The sequence below is a fragment of the Protopterus annectens genome, chromosome 16.part0 (genome assembly GCF_019279795.1).
Source record: "Protopterus annectens isolate FY-2018-M chromosome 16.part0, PAN1.0, whole genome shotgun sequence".
NCBI classification, from domain to species: domain Eukaryota; kingdom Metazoa; phylum Chordata; order Ceratodontiformes; family Protopteridae; genus Protopterus; species Protopterus annectens.
Window position 1 is genome coordinate 789,449,967 of NC_056750.1, and position 20,702 is coordinate 789,470,668.

Sequence of the window (20,702 nt, forward strand, 5' to 3'; positions counted from 1 at the left end):
TGTTTGCTTGTACTTGGAAAAGTAGATGCCAAACAAGAGTGGGCCCAGGACTGAGCCCTGTGGGACACCACTTGTGACAGGCTTTGAGTCTGACATGGCGCCAGCAACTCTGACCCTGTGGGTTCTGTCACTCAGCCAGTTTGCAACCCATCTTGTGATGTATGGGTTAACATTTAAGCTGATGAGTTTTTCAATGATACCCGAGTGGGGTATTGTATCGAAAGCCTTAGCCAGATCGAGGTAGGCTGTATGGACTGCCTTTCCCTCATCAATGGCTTTGGTGACTGTTTCGAAAAAGTCAACCAAGTTTAAAAGGCATGATCTGCCTTTGACAAAGCCAAACTGGGTTGGATCCAAAGTCTACAAATTCCCTATGTCTTTATTTATGAGGTCCATTATGATCCTCTCCATGGCTTTGCAGATAAGGCTTGTCAAGCTAATGGGCCGGTAATTTCCAGGGTCGGTGGACTCACCGCCTTTGTGAAGTGGGACCACAGTTGCAGTGCGCCACTCCCTGGGTACGTATCCAGAGGTAAGACTTTGATTAAACAGCTGTCCTAGCTGTGGGTTTAATTCCTCATTGAGTTCGTGGAGCACACAGCCGGGGACACCATCAGGTCCCATGGATGCTCTGTTTTTTGCTTTGGAGAGACCAGTTCTCACTTGCGCGCTGGAGATGTTTGGGGGCTGCAATCGTTCGGTATAGATATCTCTCCTTTGGGGAGGGGAGAAGTTTGCACTGAACCTGTCAGCCAGTAAGTTGGCAATGTCTGTAGGATCAGTAATCTTCACATCATTTTGAACTAGTTCTGAGCATATCTGGGAGTTTCCTCCTAGGTTTCTAACATAGCTAAAGAAGGCCTTATGATTGTCTTTTGAGTCTTTAGCTATTTTTCTCTCGAAATTTGCTTTGGATGATTTTATGAGAGCTCTTAGTTTTTACTTATAGTGATCAAGGGTGTCTTACCTTTTAAGGATTTTGCTCTATCTCGTAGTAGCTTCCTCCTTTTGTTGTAGAGTTTGTTTATGGCTGGGGTCCACCAGACTGGACGCTTGCCTTTGGTACAAAGAGTCTTTGTTTTGCTTGGGATTGCCTTATCCATGCAGTCCTGCAGGTGCTGGTAGAAGGCATTTGTAAGTGATTCAGCGGCTTGAGTACTGTTTTCCGCCAGCTCGGGGGCCTTAAAGGAGATCACACTAGTCTTTAGAAGTGTGAAGTCGGCTTTTGAGAAGTTCTTTACTGTGGTCTTTTTTATTTCCGGTGGGGGTGGGATGAGGACCTCCAGCGAGATTAGTTTGTGATCTGATCTCACCAGTGAGGGGTATACTTCCGGTGTTGAACATTGTGCTCCCATGTTCGTGATGATGAGATCAAGTATGTTATCTCCTCTCATGGGAATGGTGACTAGTTGTTCCATGGCATTTGAGTTTATGAATTCCAGGAACTTTTGGGCTAGGGTGTTTGGGCTTGAGTAGTGTTCCCAGTCTATATTTGGGTAATTGAAGTCACCTAGTATGATGGTGTTTGGTGATACATTTATCCCCTCTAGTGTTTTCAGGAAGGCCATGTGAGGTTCCTGAGTTTGTGAGGGTGGCCTGTAACATGCTACAATTTGCAGAGCAGTCTTGCCTACGGTTAATTGCACCTGGATGGTCTCCGATGCATCATGCGTTGCCACCAGTCTTGAGGTGTGGGTGTCCTTGATGAATATGGATACCCCTCCTTTCTTGGTATTTTCCTGATTTTGGGGCCGGAACGCATGATATGAGGTAAAACCTGATAGCGCTGGGGTGTTCTCAGGAGCCTTGAACCAGGTTTCTGTCACAGCACAGACATCGATGTTCTCCATACTGAGAAGGGCCTCGAGTGCGTGCATTTTGAGATTTAGACTTCTGGCATTGAGCAGCATTACCCTTAGTTTTTTTCCTTTTTTGTGTTCTAGGGTGGTAGGTTTAGAATTTGAGCCTTGCCTAAAAAAGGCACTATGGGGGTGGCAAGAGCCTTTGCCAATATCCGGAATCCCATGGGTGACAGGTGCAAGCCGTCCCTTGCGAAGCAGCGTGGCTTGTCCAGCATGTCACCCCAGGCAGACAGATACTGGATCCCCTTTGAATGACACCAGTGTTTAAGCCAATTGTTAAAGCTGATCATCTTATCTCTGTATTGTGGCATCATTCTTGGTGAAGGTAGGATACTGCTCAAGGTCAGGGTCATACCTGCCTGGGCTACATAATCAGAGAGCTCCTCAATGTCTCTTTTCATGTAGTCCAAGGAGGTACGTCTCAGGTTGTTTACACCAGCGTGGACAATGACCGAGTCATATTTGTACCTGCTGTTGAGAGACCTGAGTGCTTGCATTATGTGGCGGATTCTAGCGCCCGACAGACAGCTTACTGTGACCTTCTCCTTACTCAGTCTGGTGAGCGGGACGTCAGTGTGTCTGACTATGGAGTCACCAATGACTAGTGTGTCTGGCATTGTGTTTGGCCTTAAGGGCTGTGACTGTTTGACACTCTGACTGTGAGGTCTATGTGTTGCAGGTGGTGTTCTGAGGTGGTGTCTGCTTTGGTGGCCTCTGCTGTTTTGGTAGATTTTTGATCAGAGCCTCCGAGTATGTCTTTGTGTGTTTATGTGTATGATTTGAGGTTGTAATGGTACTATGTGAGACTGGGTCTATAGTGTGTGTGGTAACCTTCTCCTCCTGACTGGTCTTGCCAGTCCTATGTTGAGAGAGCTCAGCCTCCAGTTTGGCCGTATAGTTGCATCTCTCGCATGTATTTGTGTTTTGTGGGAGGAGGAGAGGGTTGTCTGTGTACATGAGGCAATTGTAACATTGCCTCAATATTCCCAGGTTCACCAGCTGAGCAGGAGAGGACACTAGCAACTGATCCCTCGACATGCTAGAAGGATAGACAAAAACTTTAAAAAGATTCCGGGATGTGGGTGACCGAGAAATGGGGGTTGCCTTTTGGGGTGCTATCTATAAGAGTGCCGTATCAAGGTAATAAGTACTGTAGGAGCAAGTGCTAGGTTTAACAGATAGAGAATAGTCTACTTAGAGTCAAGTAGAGATGATCTTTTTAGTTATAGGATACGCTGATTAGATCAGTAGTATAGGTCGAGGAAGGTAGTTTCAAGGGAAAATTTGAAGAGTGGACTTTAGGTAGCCCGAATAGTTTAAACCTGCTTAACCGGCGCTGCCCTAGTGTGCAACAGGCTGCCCTAGTGTGCAACAGTGGCAGCTCCGCGCTAAAAGCGTGCTTTATAGCAGGGGGCTGGAAAAGACAGCAAATGACCCAAAATGGCCAATAAACTACAAGTTACTGCCTTAAACCACTCCTCTGAGGACAAACAGGCAGCTCAGTACTCCCTACTCCCACTAGTGAGTAAAGAAACTACCCCTTGACCAAACAAGGAAAATGGAGAAAACAGGAACCAAGACAAAGCCCAGGGATCAGCAAAATCTGGTCTCTGGAACACTAGTTAAATGAGAAATCAGTGCTTTCCTCCGCTCAGTCAGAACTGCAAATATACTTTCTATTTTGTTCTTTATAAGTAACAAGGTACGAGGCCTAGAAACATGCCCAGTCTAGGGAAGGGGGAACTGTGGATCTATACTTGTAACGGGGCTATACCTATATTCCAGAAGTTGATGCAGAAGTTCATATACAATTCCAAAAATCCTGGTAACAATCCTGGTTGTTTCATTGATTCACATGGTGTAATACTAACATTCAACAATCACTTCTCTTCATGCAAGTAAAGTTAGGGCAAGCCAAACAGTCCTACACCAATTTGTTTTATCCCATTGAGACTCATGAATGATCGCCTTCCTCAAAGGGATTCTAGGACATGGCAGATATAAACAACAAACTTGCAGCAAACAGACTTGAAAGATTTTATGACGGTTGCAAATTAACAAACAAAGATAAGGAAAAAAATAAATAAATAAACCCTTCTTGGGAGAAGGTTGCTTCTTGCAACCTACTGTCACTATTGAAAGAGACAACAATTTATATTCACCAGAGTCTACAATCTACAAAAACAGGCAAACAGGAAGTTTTTCAGTCATCTCTGTTACATTAAGTTCACCTTTCAAAGTCTACAGGCAAACTTGATACTTGTCAAAAACAAACTCAGCATGGATTAAACAAGTGACTGAAATACAACAGACTTTTAATAAAATCTGTTAAGTATCGATACATCTGTCCACAGCCCCTTTTCCCCATTTTTGCATGAGCTTGAGGTGCCATATCAGCAGTGACCACCATCTACAGCCAAAGATCACACCAACCCTGCTACATCATGTGCTTACCAATACAAGCTCTAAGTAGGACTAGCATGGAGAATGTCTACATTTATCTGTGACAGCTCCATCAGATATACACGCAGAATGTGTACATTTATCTGTGACAGCTCCATCAGATATACATGCAGAATGTCTACATTTATCTGTGACAGCTCCATCAGATATACATGCAGAATGTCTACATTTATCTGTGACAACGCCATCGGATATACATGCAGAATGTCTACATTTATCTGTGACAACGCCATCAGATATACATGCAGAATGTCTACATTTATCTGTGACAACGCCATCAGATATACATGCAGAATGTCTACATTTATCTGTGACAACGCCATCAGATATACATGCAGAATGTCTACATTTATCTGTGACAACGCCATCAGATATACATGCAGAATGTCTACATTTATCTGTGACAACGCCATCAGATATACATGCAGAATGTCTACATTTATCTGGGACAATGCCATCAGATATACATGCAGAATGTCTACATTTATCTGGGACAATGCCATCAGATATACAAGTCTGGCTGGTTAACATCTTCAGTCCTGGAATAACCTTATTTATTCTGAGATGCTGAATCAAATGCATTGCTGCACAGAGGTACTGATGTGTGTCTACCAAATGTTGAGCGATACTGACAAGGTGGGTCCAACGGCATGAGAAAAAGAAATGGATCAAAAAGGGTGTTTATTCTATAGTGTGTGTCCGCCAGAAGGAACAGCGGCAAAAGGGCTCATTGCCTGAAGTACGGTGAAACTTCATAACCAGATAATGGAAGCAAGGGAAAAACTGATAACTGAATTTGAGGTTATGAGGTTATTTCATTCCCCATGTATATCTTGAATGCAGTTCTCTACAACAGGTTCATAGGTTCATAGATGTTTACTAGGCTAATGACCACAACGGCTTTATAAACCTAGCCATGCATCCCAAATCTCTGACAAGTTCTGATACCCTTGATAAATGTAAGCAGGGGTTTGGGACATGAACCATTTACAGGTTACCTGTGTCCATTAGAGACAGCGGTGATAAACCAGGGGTGAATTTCCGGTTTACCATCCAATTGTTCAAGCTGCACTTGAATTGGATTAGGGAGCAACTCTGCTTCACATGGATGAGAAGCCTGTTCCATAGATGCTGTAGTCTCTGGGATACACACCCCTCTCCCCAACAGGATCTATTTATATCACAGGCAAAGTTTATGTCTTTAGAATGGGTAATTCTAGTGCCTGTTTTGTGGATATGCAGGAGGCCCAGAGTGGGGTCTGACAATACCCTGTACGCCAGGCATAGATCAAAAGTCTGTAAGAGAGACAGTCCACAGGGCGGTCTGTAACAGGACATTTTACTTGTGCCCTGTAACAGGACATTTTACTTGTGCCCTGTATTCTTTAAATGAGGAACCTCTGTGGACATTCCAATTGTTGGATATGCCTGGTTAGGTACATACCAAAGGGGGGATTGTACTCAATGATCGGTCTGATGAATGCCAAATGCAGTGGAACAATGACTTCCTTGGACTCAGATGCCATACCTTGGTTTATAAGCTGTGCGATATAGAATGATTTCCTCACCATTGTAGACACATGATGGCCAAAGGCTAGATTACCATCTGTGTCTGTCCCTAAATCCCTGATTACTGGGTCACCTGTAAGGGGAATGTTGTCAATATGATAGTTACCAGGGATGGACGACTTCCCAAAGATACTATTATGCATTTCTTGGCATTTAGTTTTAGTCTATGTCTCTGACACCAGTTCATTGTGTGTCAGCCCCTCCTGGAGAACATTTGTGTGTGTGACATTCGATGATAGCTGCTAATTAATGCCAAGTAAGCTTCTACTTCAAAGGGTAGAATTAACATTTGTATTTTATTTATATTATTTTAAACACTAATTTTGAAAGGTGAACAAGTCAGACAATAATTCAAAATTATATTGTTCCCCATTATATCTTGTTCTATGTAATGCATTTCAAAAAGAGTTCCGTCTTGTGAAGGGCAGCTCATTTCTAAGATCATATCGGAAAGAAAAAGTCGTTAATTTGAATATATACAAGATCTTTTTTCTGCAACATTTTGTGAGCCAATAAAAGACCAACTATGCTCTGCAATCATGCACATAGAGCTAGTACTGCTATTAGAAACTTGCACAAGTAGATGTGGACATCAAAGCTGCAAGATATTGGTCATTAATTGGTCTCAGTGCTGCCACAACCTCTGTCAAATGATGGCCTGCTTTGAACAGAAAGTGTGTTTTCAAAACAGCAAATAAGATACATCAAGGAAAATGAAATAACTATTAACCAATGAGCAATTTAGCCATATGGATGTACCTCTAGTTTATGTGGGTAGATCTGCTGTACCAGGATGGCATTACAGAGTCACTATAAAGGCCACTGAATCATCATCAATCTGAGGGGCTGCTAGTATTAGTGAAAATAGTCATCTGGACTTGTCTAGAGTGGACTATTGTTCTTAAGGCATCTCTCTGTTGGTCCAATATATAGCCCCATGCCATCATCAAACAGCAGAGAAGTGGACATTATGCTATGAAACCTACACCACTGTGAAGCTAAGATCCTTAAAGGTAGCTATAAAAAGACGATGCTGCTGGGTCAAGGAGAAAATTAAATACATTGCTTGTCAAAAAGTAATTTAGTAGTGGGAAAGGGGAACAATGATGCATGTTATGAACAACGGCTCTTGACCTCTCAAAACATCACAAATGCTTCATTCAAGCAATATTGTGATTAATGAAAAACAATACTTGTGGGTCAGTGTTTCTGAAATGCAAGTTCTTGCGCCACCTGACATTGTGCTGAAGCATAGTCATTATATAAACAAGCAATAATCTCTGAGTCTGGACTTTACACTGAAATAACAGCAATGGACAATCTATTACTTCCCTGTAACCACCCCCAGGAGGGCATTATTGCGTGAAGAAAATAAGTTACATTGTTCTGTCATTAGTATATATACATACATACATACATGTAAAATAGTTCCTTGTCCTATTGTTTCAAAGTTGGTGTATGCCAGTGCTGTTGGAAGAAATATTTCCTATCCAAATCATAAGTATTTAATAATGCCCAACATACACAATGCATATGTACAGAAACACAAAAGCAGGTGCAGACACACAGACAGGTACAAACATGTCGACCGATTACAGCCACTTCATTAGTGTTGTACACTCCAGATGTATGACTGATGAAAGGAACAGTTACAGAAATACTAGCTGCAGTAAAACGTTTTACATCACTGTTGTCAGATACATACATTGCAAACCATTAAAACACACACCCTCTTCTGGTAGAAGTTTTTTTGCTTCTTACTAGTGAGTGGAACATAAACAGCACATTAAATTCATGCCAAAACAGGCACAATTTTTATATATATATATATATATATATATATATATATATATATATATATATATATATATATATATATATATTTTTTTTTTTTTTTTTCTTTAAACCAGGTTTTCCCGGTATATTAATTCATCCCTTTGGAACAGTGTATCTAGCAGGATTTGACAATTGTCCAAGCCCTTTTATTAAGTGGACAGCAATCACAGGAGTTAATGACGAAGACTCAGTCAATACCAGTACTTCAGTTTGAAATTTTGCGTCATTCATTGCCCAGCTTCACATTCTGTGACAAAATAGATAATATAAACTATTTCCCAGTCTCCTAAAAACAAAGCTGCCCAGATCAATACACTGTTATTTGCCTGCATTTCTACATGTCAAATGATTATTAGCTCATTTCAGAATAAATTGGCACTGAAAAAACAATCAAAAGCTCTGCTTAGTTTGAGTTAAAGGACTTGCTTTTTGAATAAAATTAACAGCCTCATTTAAAAAGTGCATCACCACATTTGCTGCTCAGGGCATCATGAAATGGTCACGATATACAGCCTAAGGCTGTCAGGATTATATTACCAAAAATTAACCGTCAGTCATTTAATCTTGTAAGCCTTCAGCAGAAAATGGTAACTGGAAGGTTCAAGTCCTTCATGCTTTTCTAACTTATTATTTTTAAGTTAAGGCAGTATGACAAAACCAATAAAAAGCTTACATTCTTACTGCGCCTCCACTGTCATGCTCCAAAGGCAGTATGACAAAACCAATAAAAAGCTTACGTTCTTACTGCGCCTCCAGTGCCATGCTCCAAAGGGTTGACATTTTGCACATTATTCTAATACTTAACACCTGTCAGTAATGTTTACTAATTCAAATTTCACCTTTGCATTTTTTGCTAATGTAATAATTACTTCAGTCCCCAGTTGTGTACATACAAAGTGATTTATTCCCATTCAGAACCTGTTCCCCATATTCTATACCCTGTGGAGGGGGGCCTCCCTTGCTACCATTTCTTATATTCAATATTTTAAATCCCAGTTCAGTTCATAAGGAGCATTAGTGCAAAGGACATTTTACACACACACACACACACACACACACACACACAAGAACAACTTCACAGCAGCTATCAAACCATCATTCTAGGAACATGACTATTGCACACCTCAGACATACCTACAGCTGTGTGCTAAGATTATAAGATATCGTTTGGACCCAGGAAAACAAAGCAATATATAGAAAGGTTGCCACCTGTGTGCAACACGGCATTGCAGAATCATCGGACAGTATAGGTTACACAGCCAAATATCCTGGTCTATTGAGTCACAAGGGCGTTTTTTTTTTTTTTTGATGAGTAGAGTTCAGAGAAGCCTTAAACAGGACTCCAAGAATCACCCCAGAACAGAGAGGATCGCAAGCCTCCAAACAAAATCTACACACCCCATGCAAGGGGCACATGCTCTCTCTATTTACCATTGTATTTATTATAATCCCCAAGGTCGATCCAGGTCAAGGAAAGTAAAATTTCCAACCACAGCAGCCCTGATCAAGCTTGTTAAATCTAACAAGAGAGAGATGGAATTTTTTTTATTGCTGAGGTAGTAATTAATCTTCATTGAAATTGTCTTCAACTAATAGTTGTACTACCATTCTGATGATCTGGTCACTTCAGGTAATACTGTCTTGTGTCATTTCCTAAATAAAAGTAAAATTATGTGCAGCATCTAAAAGAAAACATGCTTTCTTCTCTCATTTCTCTCTACAAGAGTATCTGGCAGTTTTGTTTTTACTACCTACCGGCACAGTTCACTAGACTCTTACAAAATAATGCACTAAACTTAGTATTAAGGTGGAGAAAAACAGTGAAACAAGGGTAAAATGGAACACTCTGCAGAAAATGTAGGATGTTTGCACAGGTAAGTGTCTCAATGACTTAAGCAAGTGAGTACTTGTACTTCTAAAGTCCAGCTGTATAATTCTGTAATGCAGATGGTATTCCTCTCTCATACCTCAGGCTCTTCTTTAATGTTTTACAGCTGCCTGCAGGTTACCCATAAGCACTGGACCATGCAGAGGTTTTGTGAAACTCTGGGCATTTGACTCAACCAATGGAAAGTGTGTATCGTTTCAGTATGGTGGCTGCAAAGGCAACGGGAACAAATTCTACACAGAAAAGGAGTGCAAGGAATATTGTGGAGTGCAAGTTGATGGTAAGCAGAGCAAACTGGCAATCAGGCTACTGGTTTTAATACAAATGCAACCATTATATATGTTTATTTCCTAATGAAGTGGGTGGGTAGCCTATGGATCCTTTCAGCCATGACTTGGGTGACCAAACAAAATACAAAAAATGGATTGACTATACAGTATTGTGGGACTGATGACTGAGATCCTAGTACTCAAGTTCTCTTTGACTACTTACATTAAGAATGCTGCACAAAAACAAGCATGGCAAAAACAACAGCAGACAAAAAGTAATGCGGTCCACAGGGGTGCAGCCCGACTGTGACTTGGGAACTGGTGCTCAATTAGCAACACCTGGCACTGAAGTCAAGCTGGGGGGGGGGGTGTGAAGGAGCATGGCTTACTCATCTTGCTTTTGGAGAAAATGGAAGGGTTTGCACATACCTTCTGGCCACAGGGTGGCACATTCTCACTGATAGAGACCACATCTCATGTTAGTTTGGAACAGTGCTACTTAGGTGAAATGCCACTTGCACAACTGAAGGGGCAACCTTTGCAGACAGCCATTGCACCCCCCCCCCCTCCCCAGCACCTCACCAGGTGCATACATAGATAGGGCTGTGGAGTGAAAAAAACCTAGAAAAAGCTTGAACCACCCATGATGGCTGCCTGGATGATGACAACCCTTTCAGCTGGCTATTACCGCGTAAAGGTAATTAAACAGGTTCTAGACCAGCAGGGAGAGAAGGCAAATACTCATTAAAAAATAAGATAGAAACAAAACAAGTATTTTTGCAACTGTACACGTCCCATTCTTTGTACCTTCCACACTCCACATTACTAATATGTACTAACTCCAAGACTGTACAAACAAAGAAAAGGAAATAGAACTACGTAAAATAAACTGACCCTCCCAGTCCATAATGATGCTGATACCATCATAATCAATAGCTGCAGTGCATTTACTGAAGGAAGGCAGGACACACATTCTCCAAACTGGAGCATTAGATAAATGGCTGTTGGCCACAACATTACAGTGGCCATGCAACCAAAACAATAATGTAAAGTGTAGTGGTCATTAAGGTTTATAACCTTAAGTTTATAGCATAATACAAAGGGTATGCATTGGAACGTTTTTGCATCTCATATTAAGGCAAAGGGGGCTGTTAAGGGTCAAAGCTCCACTCTTCTTCACCCATATGATAATGTGCTGTGGATATCAGTAAACGTTCACCTGACACCACCTGGAATCAGTAAAAGACAATAATACCTGTGCTATAATTCTTAAGAAGTGTTCATTAATGAGCTACATGAACTGCAGGCAGCAGAACACAAGCCAGCAACAGGCAAAAACAGCTTTAGAACTTTGGCACAGAGATTCAGAATATAAATACACAATTTTGAAACAATGCAGTGAAAAAGTTATGTGCAGATGCAGTGATATGGGACAGCTACCTTTAAAGTCAGACTGCATATTATCTTTATCTGTTTTATATCAAATCTTCTGAGCCCCCACCCCAAGTTGTGATGGCAAGTCTCCAAATGACTTCTTGAACTATTCAAAAGTCTGATGAAGGTTCAAATCACTGAAGCTTGCTTTATACTTTCTAAGAAATTGTCAAAATCAAACAAAAATAAGTAGTGGAGGAAAATGCAAATTAAAGACAGCAGAAAATGTACTGAGATGCACAGTCAGAATAGGGCAATTCATGTAAACTAAGAAAAAAAAAAAACATTGCTGTTAATTGCAACAGCCAGAAGATCAAAGTCTTCTACACTGTGCCTCTTTTTTGCTTTTCAGAGCCTGGACTGAACATTTTTCTTGCATCACCTGGCTGTACTGTGACAACTATAAAAACAGTTTTTTATTTTAGTGACGAAATCAAGGCATCTCCAGAAAAGCACAATTTGGCCTTTAAACTATAAATCAGGGAAGAAATGTCCTGTTAATCAACTTGCAAACCTTCCATTGGGGGAGGGGGTTGCTTTGGTGGCTCTGGTTAGACTGAGCACTTAGCTTCATATTCTGTTTGTATACTTTGTAACTGTGTAGATAAACCCAGCACTGCATTAATTGTCTTATTCTTTTAAATTATACTGCTTAAAGTAATACTCAAGTTGCTAAAGTGTGAAAGAAATTAATACAAAGTATAACAGCCAATTATTAAAAATTAAGACAAAGTATAATAACCAGTTATTAAGATTCACATTAATTAACCATACATAAATGTCCCTACAAGAAAAATAAGTATCTGAAATACCAAACGTTCCACTTACGTTTTGCTGATAGGTTCTGAAACAAAAGCAGGGATTATAATTTATAGTAGTTTAATAACATTCTCATGACTGAAGCATTGTTTCTCTGTATCAATCTGTGCATCAGCGTTACCAGGTTCTGCTGTATTATGCTCTAAATAATGGCACAAGATCCAGATATTTGAAACTATGTTGCAGTTTTAACTTCATACAAAATGGCAGTGTATCAAAAACGCAGCTACCGTCACAACTCCTTCTCAGCTCTCTGAAAGACTCCCTGTGCATTATGGGTATTATACAGTCTTAAAGGTACAAGAGCTATTTTTCATAGTCACATTATATAGATGAATGGAAAGCTGTATACACTGTCACTGCAACTTATCTTCAGTATTTTTATGGATATACTATGATTTAATGTATCTCAGTTAACAGAATGATAGTTAAAAGATTTCAAGCTCCTGAAGCTGTATTCTGATAAAAAAATGTGACTCAGAAATCTAAAGGTAGTATTTCCTTTGTCATACTGTTGTACCGCATGGCAAATGTAAACTTCTCTTTCAACTACATTGAAAGTACAAAAGTTACCTTTCTCAAAAATACCAAATTTTCAGCTATTCTAGCATCAGAAAACCGGGAAAAGTCTAGTCTGACCATTTTTTCTTCCACATTTATTCAACAGTGCTATCTGAGAACTGTGTATGTTCTTACACGTAACCAGCAATCAAAGATGTTCATTATTAGAACACTGCTGCAGTAGCCTAAGCTATATGGGGCATCCTACAAAAGATCTCCACACCTATCAGCTTGCCTCCAAAGCTTTTAGGGTATCCCACACATCATAGCTGCAGTCTGCGACAGAATGTAGGGCATAAAAGGGCAATGATGGTGTCAAACTTCAGAATGTTCTTGCTGCTGAAGTGTACAGGGTGTTGAGGTCCACCAGTGGTCTATTTTCTTATTTTTCTTTTGTATATGCTATAATAAGCAGTGTAAATTGTTTCTTTGTCCCCAGTATGATATTTCCTATAGGAGTGCCTTTTTTTCTTCCAGGGGCAACTTTTTCCTTGTTACATTGCAATGCAATTTAGTCTCCCTGGCTTCCTCTCCTGACCAGGGAGATTATGTCTTTGAGGGGAAGTTCCATCTCAGATTCCTCTGCAGGAGTCTTGCCTTTTTTTTTTTTTTTGGATACTTTTGCTAAAATGAGGTATTTCTTTCATGAAGTGCAACCAGATATTTTGGACACACAGATGAGATATGACTTACTGCAGGAAACCCATCCCCAGCATTCTCCTGTTCCTCCTGTTTTTACCTGCCCTAGAGGATGTATTTTTGGTAGCTTGTGTGTTCCCTGAAACACGGTCACCTCTTCACAGAGAGTATGATAAGGAACCCCATCTATTTATTAATCCTAGAGCAGCTCCAGCAGAGATTACCTTGTTCTAAACTCATTACAACTGCTAATCCAGTCCCCTCTGATAGACTTTGTAGAGCTTCGGATAGGTTTGGTAGAAAGATTTATGTGATATCTTAACCAGAAATATAATCAAGTAAATATAAAAGAATCGAGGAAGCAGCCAAGGGTACATGACAACCACTTTATTTATAGCAGCCAAGGGTACACAACACCATTAGTTCTGAAGAAGTCCCTGAGTACTGTTGTGATGAAAGCGCTTAATTAACTTTGGAATAAATAAACTGGTTGTCGTGTACCATTGGCTGCTTCCTCTATTGTTTAGAAAGATTTATGCTTGAACTGGTAAATGTCAGACCCATATGTCTACATTTCTCCTACCCTAGTTTCAAAACATGCAAAAGTTAGTTGATGATCTTTCTGCCACAGTTATGACTTGCTGTCAGGGTAAGGCATCTCTATCTGCACAGTGTCTTTCTCAGATGAAAAAACATACTTTAAAATGTGCATATGATGCAGTGTCCAGGGTAGATGCTACTGGTTCTGTCCTGAGACATTATGCCTGGTTACATTCTTAGAATTTCCCTGAGTCTGATAACTCAGAAATGTTTAATACCCCTTTGGAGGAGAACCTGCTGTTTGGTTTTCCCCTACGAAGGTTCTGAAATATTTTGGTGAATGTGAAAAGTTAATCCCAAGGGTTACCCAGATATTCAGCCATCCTTTCAGAATTCTTTCAAGTAGTTTTCCCTTAACCCATGCTTCCTCATTCAGATCATGGCATAGGTATTTCCAGAAAACCTACAAGACATAAGTTTACACAAATCAGTAGCAAGGTAGGTTTAAAAATGGTGGCCCTGCCTAAAAAATAAGACTATGTCCCTATTCCCCTTTTTCCTTCCCATATGGGTAATCCTGTGAACCAGACAGCCAGTCCCACATTCTGGGCATTCAGTTTCCTGTTTGGCAATGTATAACATCAGATTACTGTTCCCCAAACCATCCCTCTTAGATCTCCCTCTTCCCTGCTATTCTCCATCAGATGTTGACTCAAGGTGTCATAGAACATGTGCTCCCCTTTGAAAAAGGTCAGGGATTTTATCCATTGGATCATAGGTTAGTACTAGGCTTAGCCAAATTTTCCAACCCCTTTGGTGTTTTGATTATCCTTACCTCTTCATGGACTAGATTCATATTACATGCATGTATATAGTGATAATAATACAACAGGATTAATACCATAAATATTTATAGGGCCCCCAAGCATGGTTCACATCATTTAGTAGTTGCCTCTGTCCATTAGCAGATTAGGAGGCAGTCTTGGAAAAAAAATCCTATTTCCCATCTATAGATTCAAATTATGCTTGAATATGGACAGGGATGAGCTTTGTTTTAAGCGGATATGGAGTCTGTTCCAGAGCAGTGGCATCCTATGTGAGATACACCTGTCTCTTAAAACCATTCTGTTGATGTTGCAGGGAAGATTTACACCACTGGAGTATTTCTACTACTGTTTGATTTACTGATGTGCAGTAGGTCCAGCTGTTGCATATATCTGGACAGATACATACAAAAAGGGGCATTTTATTTTATGATTGCCTTATAAGGGCTGAATACAGGGGACAATGCTATCCCTGGACCTAGAAGTAATCTTTTTGTTAATAAGCTGAGAAATATAGAAAGACTTATTCACCTATGATACCAGCACCGGCAAAAACCACATAAATACACGAAAACATACTCAGAGGCTCTAAATAAAAATCTGCAAAAGCAGCAGAGACCTCCAAAGCAGACACCCAAGCAGCCTCCACCCCCCCCCCCATCTCAAACCATGAAACACATACTTCACAAAACCAGTGTGTCATGCAATCACAGCCCTTAAGGCAAAATAACATACCCAACACACTAGTAATAGGTGACTGTATAGTCAGGCACATTGACGTCCCACTTACTAGGCTGAACAAGGAGACGGTCACTGTTAGCTGCCTGTCAAGTGCCAGGATCCACCACATAGCACAAGCACTCAGGTCACTCCAGAACAAGTACAAATATGACTCTGTCATTGTCCATCTTGGTGTGAATGACCTGAGCTGTACCTCCCTGTTCTACATGAAAAGAAACATGGAAGAGCTCTCTGATCATGTAGCCCAGGCCGGTATGACCCTGACCTTGAGTAATATTCTGCCCTCACCAAAAATGATACCACAGTATAAAGAAAAAATTATCAATTTCAACAATTGGCTAAGCTTCTGGTGTCAGTCAAAGGGGATCCAGTATCTGTCAGCTTGGGATGACATGCTCGACAAGCCATGCTGCTTCACTAGAGACGGCTTGCACCTGTCACCCATAGGCTTTTGAATACTGGCCAAGGCTCTTGCCACCCCCATAGTGCCTTTTTCAGGCAAGGCTCAAAACACAAACCCAATGCCATAAATAGCACAAGTAACAAAAAACTGTGGGTAATGCTACTCAATGTGAGAAGTCTAAACCTCAAAATGCATGCACTCGAGGCACTCCTCAGTATGGAGAGAATCGATATTTGTGCAGTAACAGAAACCTGGTTTAAGGGTCCAGAAACTACCTGAGCACTACCAGGCTACAACTCATACCATACATTTCGGCCACAAAACTCGAACCAAAATACAAAAGGTGGGAGTGTATCCATATTCATCAAGAATACCCACACCTCCAGGTTAGTGGCACAGCACGATGCTTCAGAGATCACCCACGTGCAACTAATAACTGGAAAAACTGCAATTCAAATTGTAGCTTGCTACAGATCACCCACCATGTTCCAGGACCCCCATTCTGCATTTCTGGAAACACTGGGAAACATAAAGTTCCTACCTAACACCCTGATATTGGGTGATTTCAGTTATCCAAAGATTAACTGGGAGAACTACTCAAGTACTAACTCCCTTGCCCAACATTTCCTAGAATTTATAAACTCAAATGCCCTGGATCAACTGGTCAACATCCCCACCAGAGGTGACAACATATTGGACCTGGTCATCACCAACATGGGCGACCAGTGTTCCACACCGGAGGTCAACCCCTCGCTGGATAGATCTGGCCATAAGCTTATCACTCTGGATATCCATAATCTGCCCCCCCCATCAAAGAAACCACCATAAAAAACTTTTCAAAAGCATACTTCACATTACTTAAGACCAAGGTGGAAAGTTTCAAAGCCCCCATACTAAAGGATAACACTGCCTAAGCTGCAAAATCCTTTACTAATGCACTCTACGGGCACCTACAAGAATGCATGGATCATGCTATCCCAAGCAAAACCAAGACTCACTCCTCCAAGAAATGGAAACCAGTCTGGTGGACCCCTGCCATAAACAAGCTATACAATAGAAGGAGGAAACTAGTACAGAAAAGAGTAAAATCCCAAGAAGGTATGACATCCCTAATCAATATCAGCAAGAAACTATGATCCCTTCTAAAATCATCCAAGGCTAGCTTCGAAAGAAAAATTGCCAAGGACTCCAAAGATAACCACAAGGCATTCTTTAGCTATGTCAAGAATCTAAGTGGAAATTCTCAGATCTGCTCGGAGTTAGTGCAGAATGGCACAAAATACACTGACCCAACTGATATCACCAACATCCTGGCAGACAGGTTCAGTGCAAACTTTACCCCCCTCTCACCTCCAAAAGGGCCATAACCATACCAGAAGACTGTAGTGCCCCTGAAATCACAGACACTCAGGTTAAAACAGCCCTCTCCAAAGCCAAAAACAGCATCAGTGGGACCGGACAGTGTCCCAGGCTGCATCCTACACAAGTTCAAAGATGAACTAACCCCTCATCTAAACACACTGTTCAAACTCAGCCTCTCCACAGGCTACATTGAGTGATGCACAACGGATATTCCACTCCACAAAGGTGGAGCCACAACAGACCCTGAGAACTAGCACCCTATAAGCCTGACTAGCTTGGTCTGCAAGGCTATGGAGTGCATCATCATGGATCTCATTAACAGAGACATTGGACACCTCCAAACACTGGACCCTATCCAGTTTGGCTTTGTTAAGGGCAGATCATGCCTCCTAAACCTGGTGGACTTCCTTGAGACAGTTACCAAGGCTATAGACGAGGGAAAGGTGGTACACACAGCCTACCTACACCTCGCAAAGGCCTTTGACACCATTCCCTATTCTGGTATTATAGACAAGCTCACCAGCCTAAACATAAACCCCTACATCACAAGATGGGTTTCCAACTGGCTCATGGACAGAACCCACATGGTAAGATTTGCGGGAGCTAGGTCTGACTCTAAACCGGTTACAAGTGGTGTTCCCCAGGGCTCAGTCCTAGGACCCCTCCTGTTCGGCATATACTTCTCAGAGGTACAGGCAAGCACAGGAGGTCTATGGCTGACCAAGTTCACAGACGACTGCAAACTAGGGGCTATAATTGACTCTCCAGCTGACACAGACATCCTTCAAAAGGGTCTCACTAAGACAGATACCTGGTGTCAAAACCATGGCCTCAAGCTAAATGCCAAAAAGTGCATAGTCATCCCCTTTGGAAAAAAACAAAGTGCCCACAAACTTCCACATAGGTGGTAGCCCCCTAAATACGGAAGACATAATAAGTGATCTGGGGGCCCAAGTAGATAGTAATCTCTCCTTTGATAAATACATTGTCAAAGTGGTTAGAAAATCCTTCTATGTGGCCCATCTAATCACAAAAGGGTTTGCATGCAGATCAAAAGAGGTCATTGTGCCCCTCTATGCATCACTCATCAGACCCATCATAGAGTACAACGCCCCATTTTGGATGCACCTTACAAGACACCTGCAACAACTGGAAAGACCACAGAAGTACCTCACCATGAGGATCACTGGCCTCAAGCAGATGCCCTATGCAGCTCAACTGAAGAAACTCCAGCTGTACTTGGTTGTATAACGCATACTCAGATGTGATCTATGCCTGACATACAAGGCCATGTCCAACCCAGAATTGATGGACATTCTCCACCCAAAGAAAACCATATCCCTTCAAGCCACATGTTCTAGGAATCTAAACCTCACCACAACAATAAATAGGATGTGCTGGAGGGATAGATTCCTGTCCCAGAGACTTCCCATGCTCTGGAACCAGATTCCAGTCTACATTAGGGAGAGCTCCTCACTAACACTCTTCAAGAGAAACCTTAACAAGTGGATGGGAAACAGAAAATTTACCCCGAAGATCACTACAATGGCTCTGCTAGACAGAGGCACAGGGTACTAATCTAAGGGGGCGGCGAAAGCCAACACATTCCAGCTAGGCTTATAAATGCCTTCAGGCAGATAGCCTAGTACCTACCTATGAACCTATAAACCACAGTGGACGTATGCTGGTGAAAGGTTTGGTTGTTGTCCATATAAGGGTGTATTCTTAATGTCATAGTTCCCCATTGAAGCCAATTTACCAATGAATAGAATAATGCATTTTTTTGGCATTTATTAGTCCATTATGCTGGCATTAGTTACTTGTTTTTGACAATCCTTCCTGCATGATGGCTAAGTCTTTTGGAGATTCTATAAGTGCACCCAGCTTGCAGTCATATGCAGACTTAGTCAACCAGAGTCTTTTAGTGTTATCTTTAACATGGAAGAAGTAGATAACAAATAGGAGAGGTCCCAGCAGTGAGCCCCGGGGACACACCACTGGTGACTGGTCATTTTGTGGAGGCAGCTTTCCCTATTTTGATCTCTTATATTTTACTCATAAGCCAGTTGTTGATCCATCCAGTGATGTAGTGGTTTATTTCAAGTTCCCTTAACTTTCCTATTATGCTCTAATGGGGATTGTGTCAAAGGCTTTGACAAGGTCAAGGTATGCAGTGTGCACTGTTTTACCTTCATCCATTGCCTTGCTGACTCTTTCAAAGAAGTGCACCAGGTTAAATAAGCATGGCCTTCTTTTGACAAAGCAGAACTGAGACAGCTCCTCTTTTTGGAGGTTCCTTATGTCTTTATTGATTAATTTCATGATACTCCTTTCCATGGCTTTACATGTGGGGCTAGTCATACTTATGGGTTTGTACTTGCCCAGATCAGTGGAGGGTCCTCCCTCATACAGGGAGCTATCTGTTTATGTCCTAAACTTGATACAAAGCCTATGTTGAGGCTGAGGTTGAACAGTGTTATTAGGGGTCTTAGTTAAATCTTGCTTCATGTTATTCCAGGATGCATTCAAGGATATTGTCAGGACCCATTGAGGAAGTATTTTTAGTTTATGAAAAGTGCTGTTGAATAAGTCCTACTTACCTATAACAGCAGATGTATATTAATGCCTTGCTATGTATCTCTAGTAGTCTAACAAAGCTCAGAGCTCCTGCCCCTGCATGCCTGTGGCTGTGATGGACCAATTACCTGAGAGTAGAGGGACTGCCTTTTAGAACCACAGACAGAACCCTTTCAGATTTCTAACATCCAGAAAGAAGAGAAGATGAAATTTAAAGCTTGTGAACACCTACTATTCCAAACAAAACACACACACACACACACACACACACACACACAAAAACAAAAAACAAAAAAGGCCACTAAGTATAACTCATGGAAAATTCCAACACCAAACTATGCACATCCAAATAGCAGGATGGTGGGTCAGTACTGCCAGTAAGGCTGTGTGTTCTATGAACATCTATTGTTACAAGTAAGTAGAACTTATGGACTGTACTACATTCAATAAACACACTGCCTTACTGGCATTTGGGTAGATTCCCAAAGCTTACTCATCCTGCGAGAAGGAAGTATAAGGGTCCAACAGTCACTGGATAATAGTCCTAGTGATGCCTGCATTGAATGTAGAAAAGGCATCCAGCTTGTAGTGCTTCATAAAAGTATGGACAGAAGATCAAGTTGCTTAGTCTAGAATCCACTTCTTTCCAATATGCCATTGAAGAACTCGCCTTTGAAGTGTCCCAGTGTCATAGTTGGTGGGTGGCCAAAAACTGGTTCAAGGGACACAACAAATTCTTGTTTCACATTTTGGACCAGGTCTGTGACATCCCTCTGAATGGCAGTTTCAATGACTTTCTAGAAAAGAACGATCTCATGGCAGATCAGATTAATGGCCAAAAAAGGCCCCGAATTCAATACCACCTTATCTCTCATTCACATCCTCAACCTCAGGAAAATGGACCATAAAAATTAC

General features: G+C 41.3%; 1 protein-coding gene across 2 annotated transcripts in view; it reads left to right on the forward strand.

The window, feature by feature from the left end:
- The window catches only part of LOC122790796 (alpha-1-microglobulin/bikunin precursor), a 227,648-nt gene that overhangs the window by 189,154 nt on the left and 17,792 nt on the right, over window positions 1-20,702 (forward strand). For both annotated transcript variants that reach the window (XM_044058418.1, XM_044058420.1), the window contains exon 9: window positions 9,725-9,898. In XM_044058418.1, coding sequence (XP_043914353.1) covers window positions 9,725-9,898 — 174 coding nt within the window. The remainder of the gene's footprint in view (window positions 1-9,724; window positions 9,899-20,702) is intronic.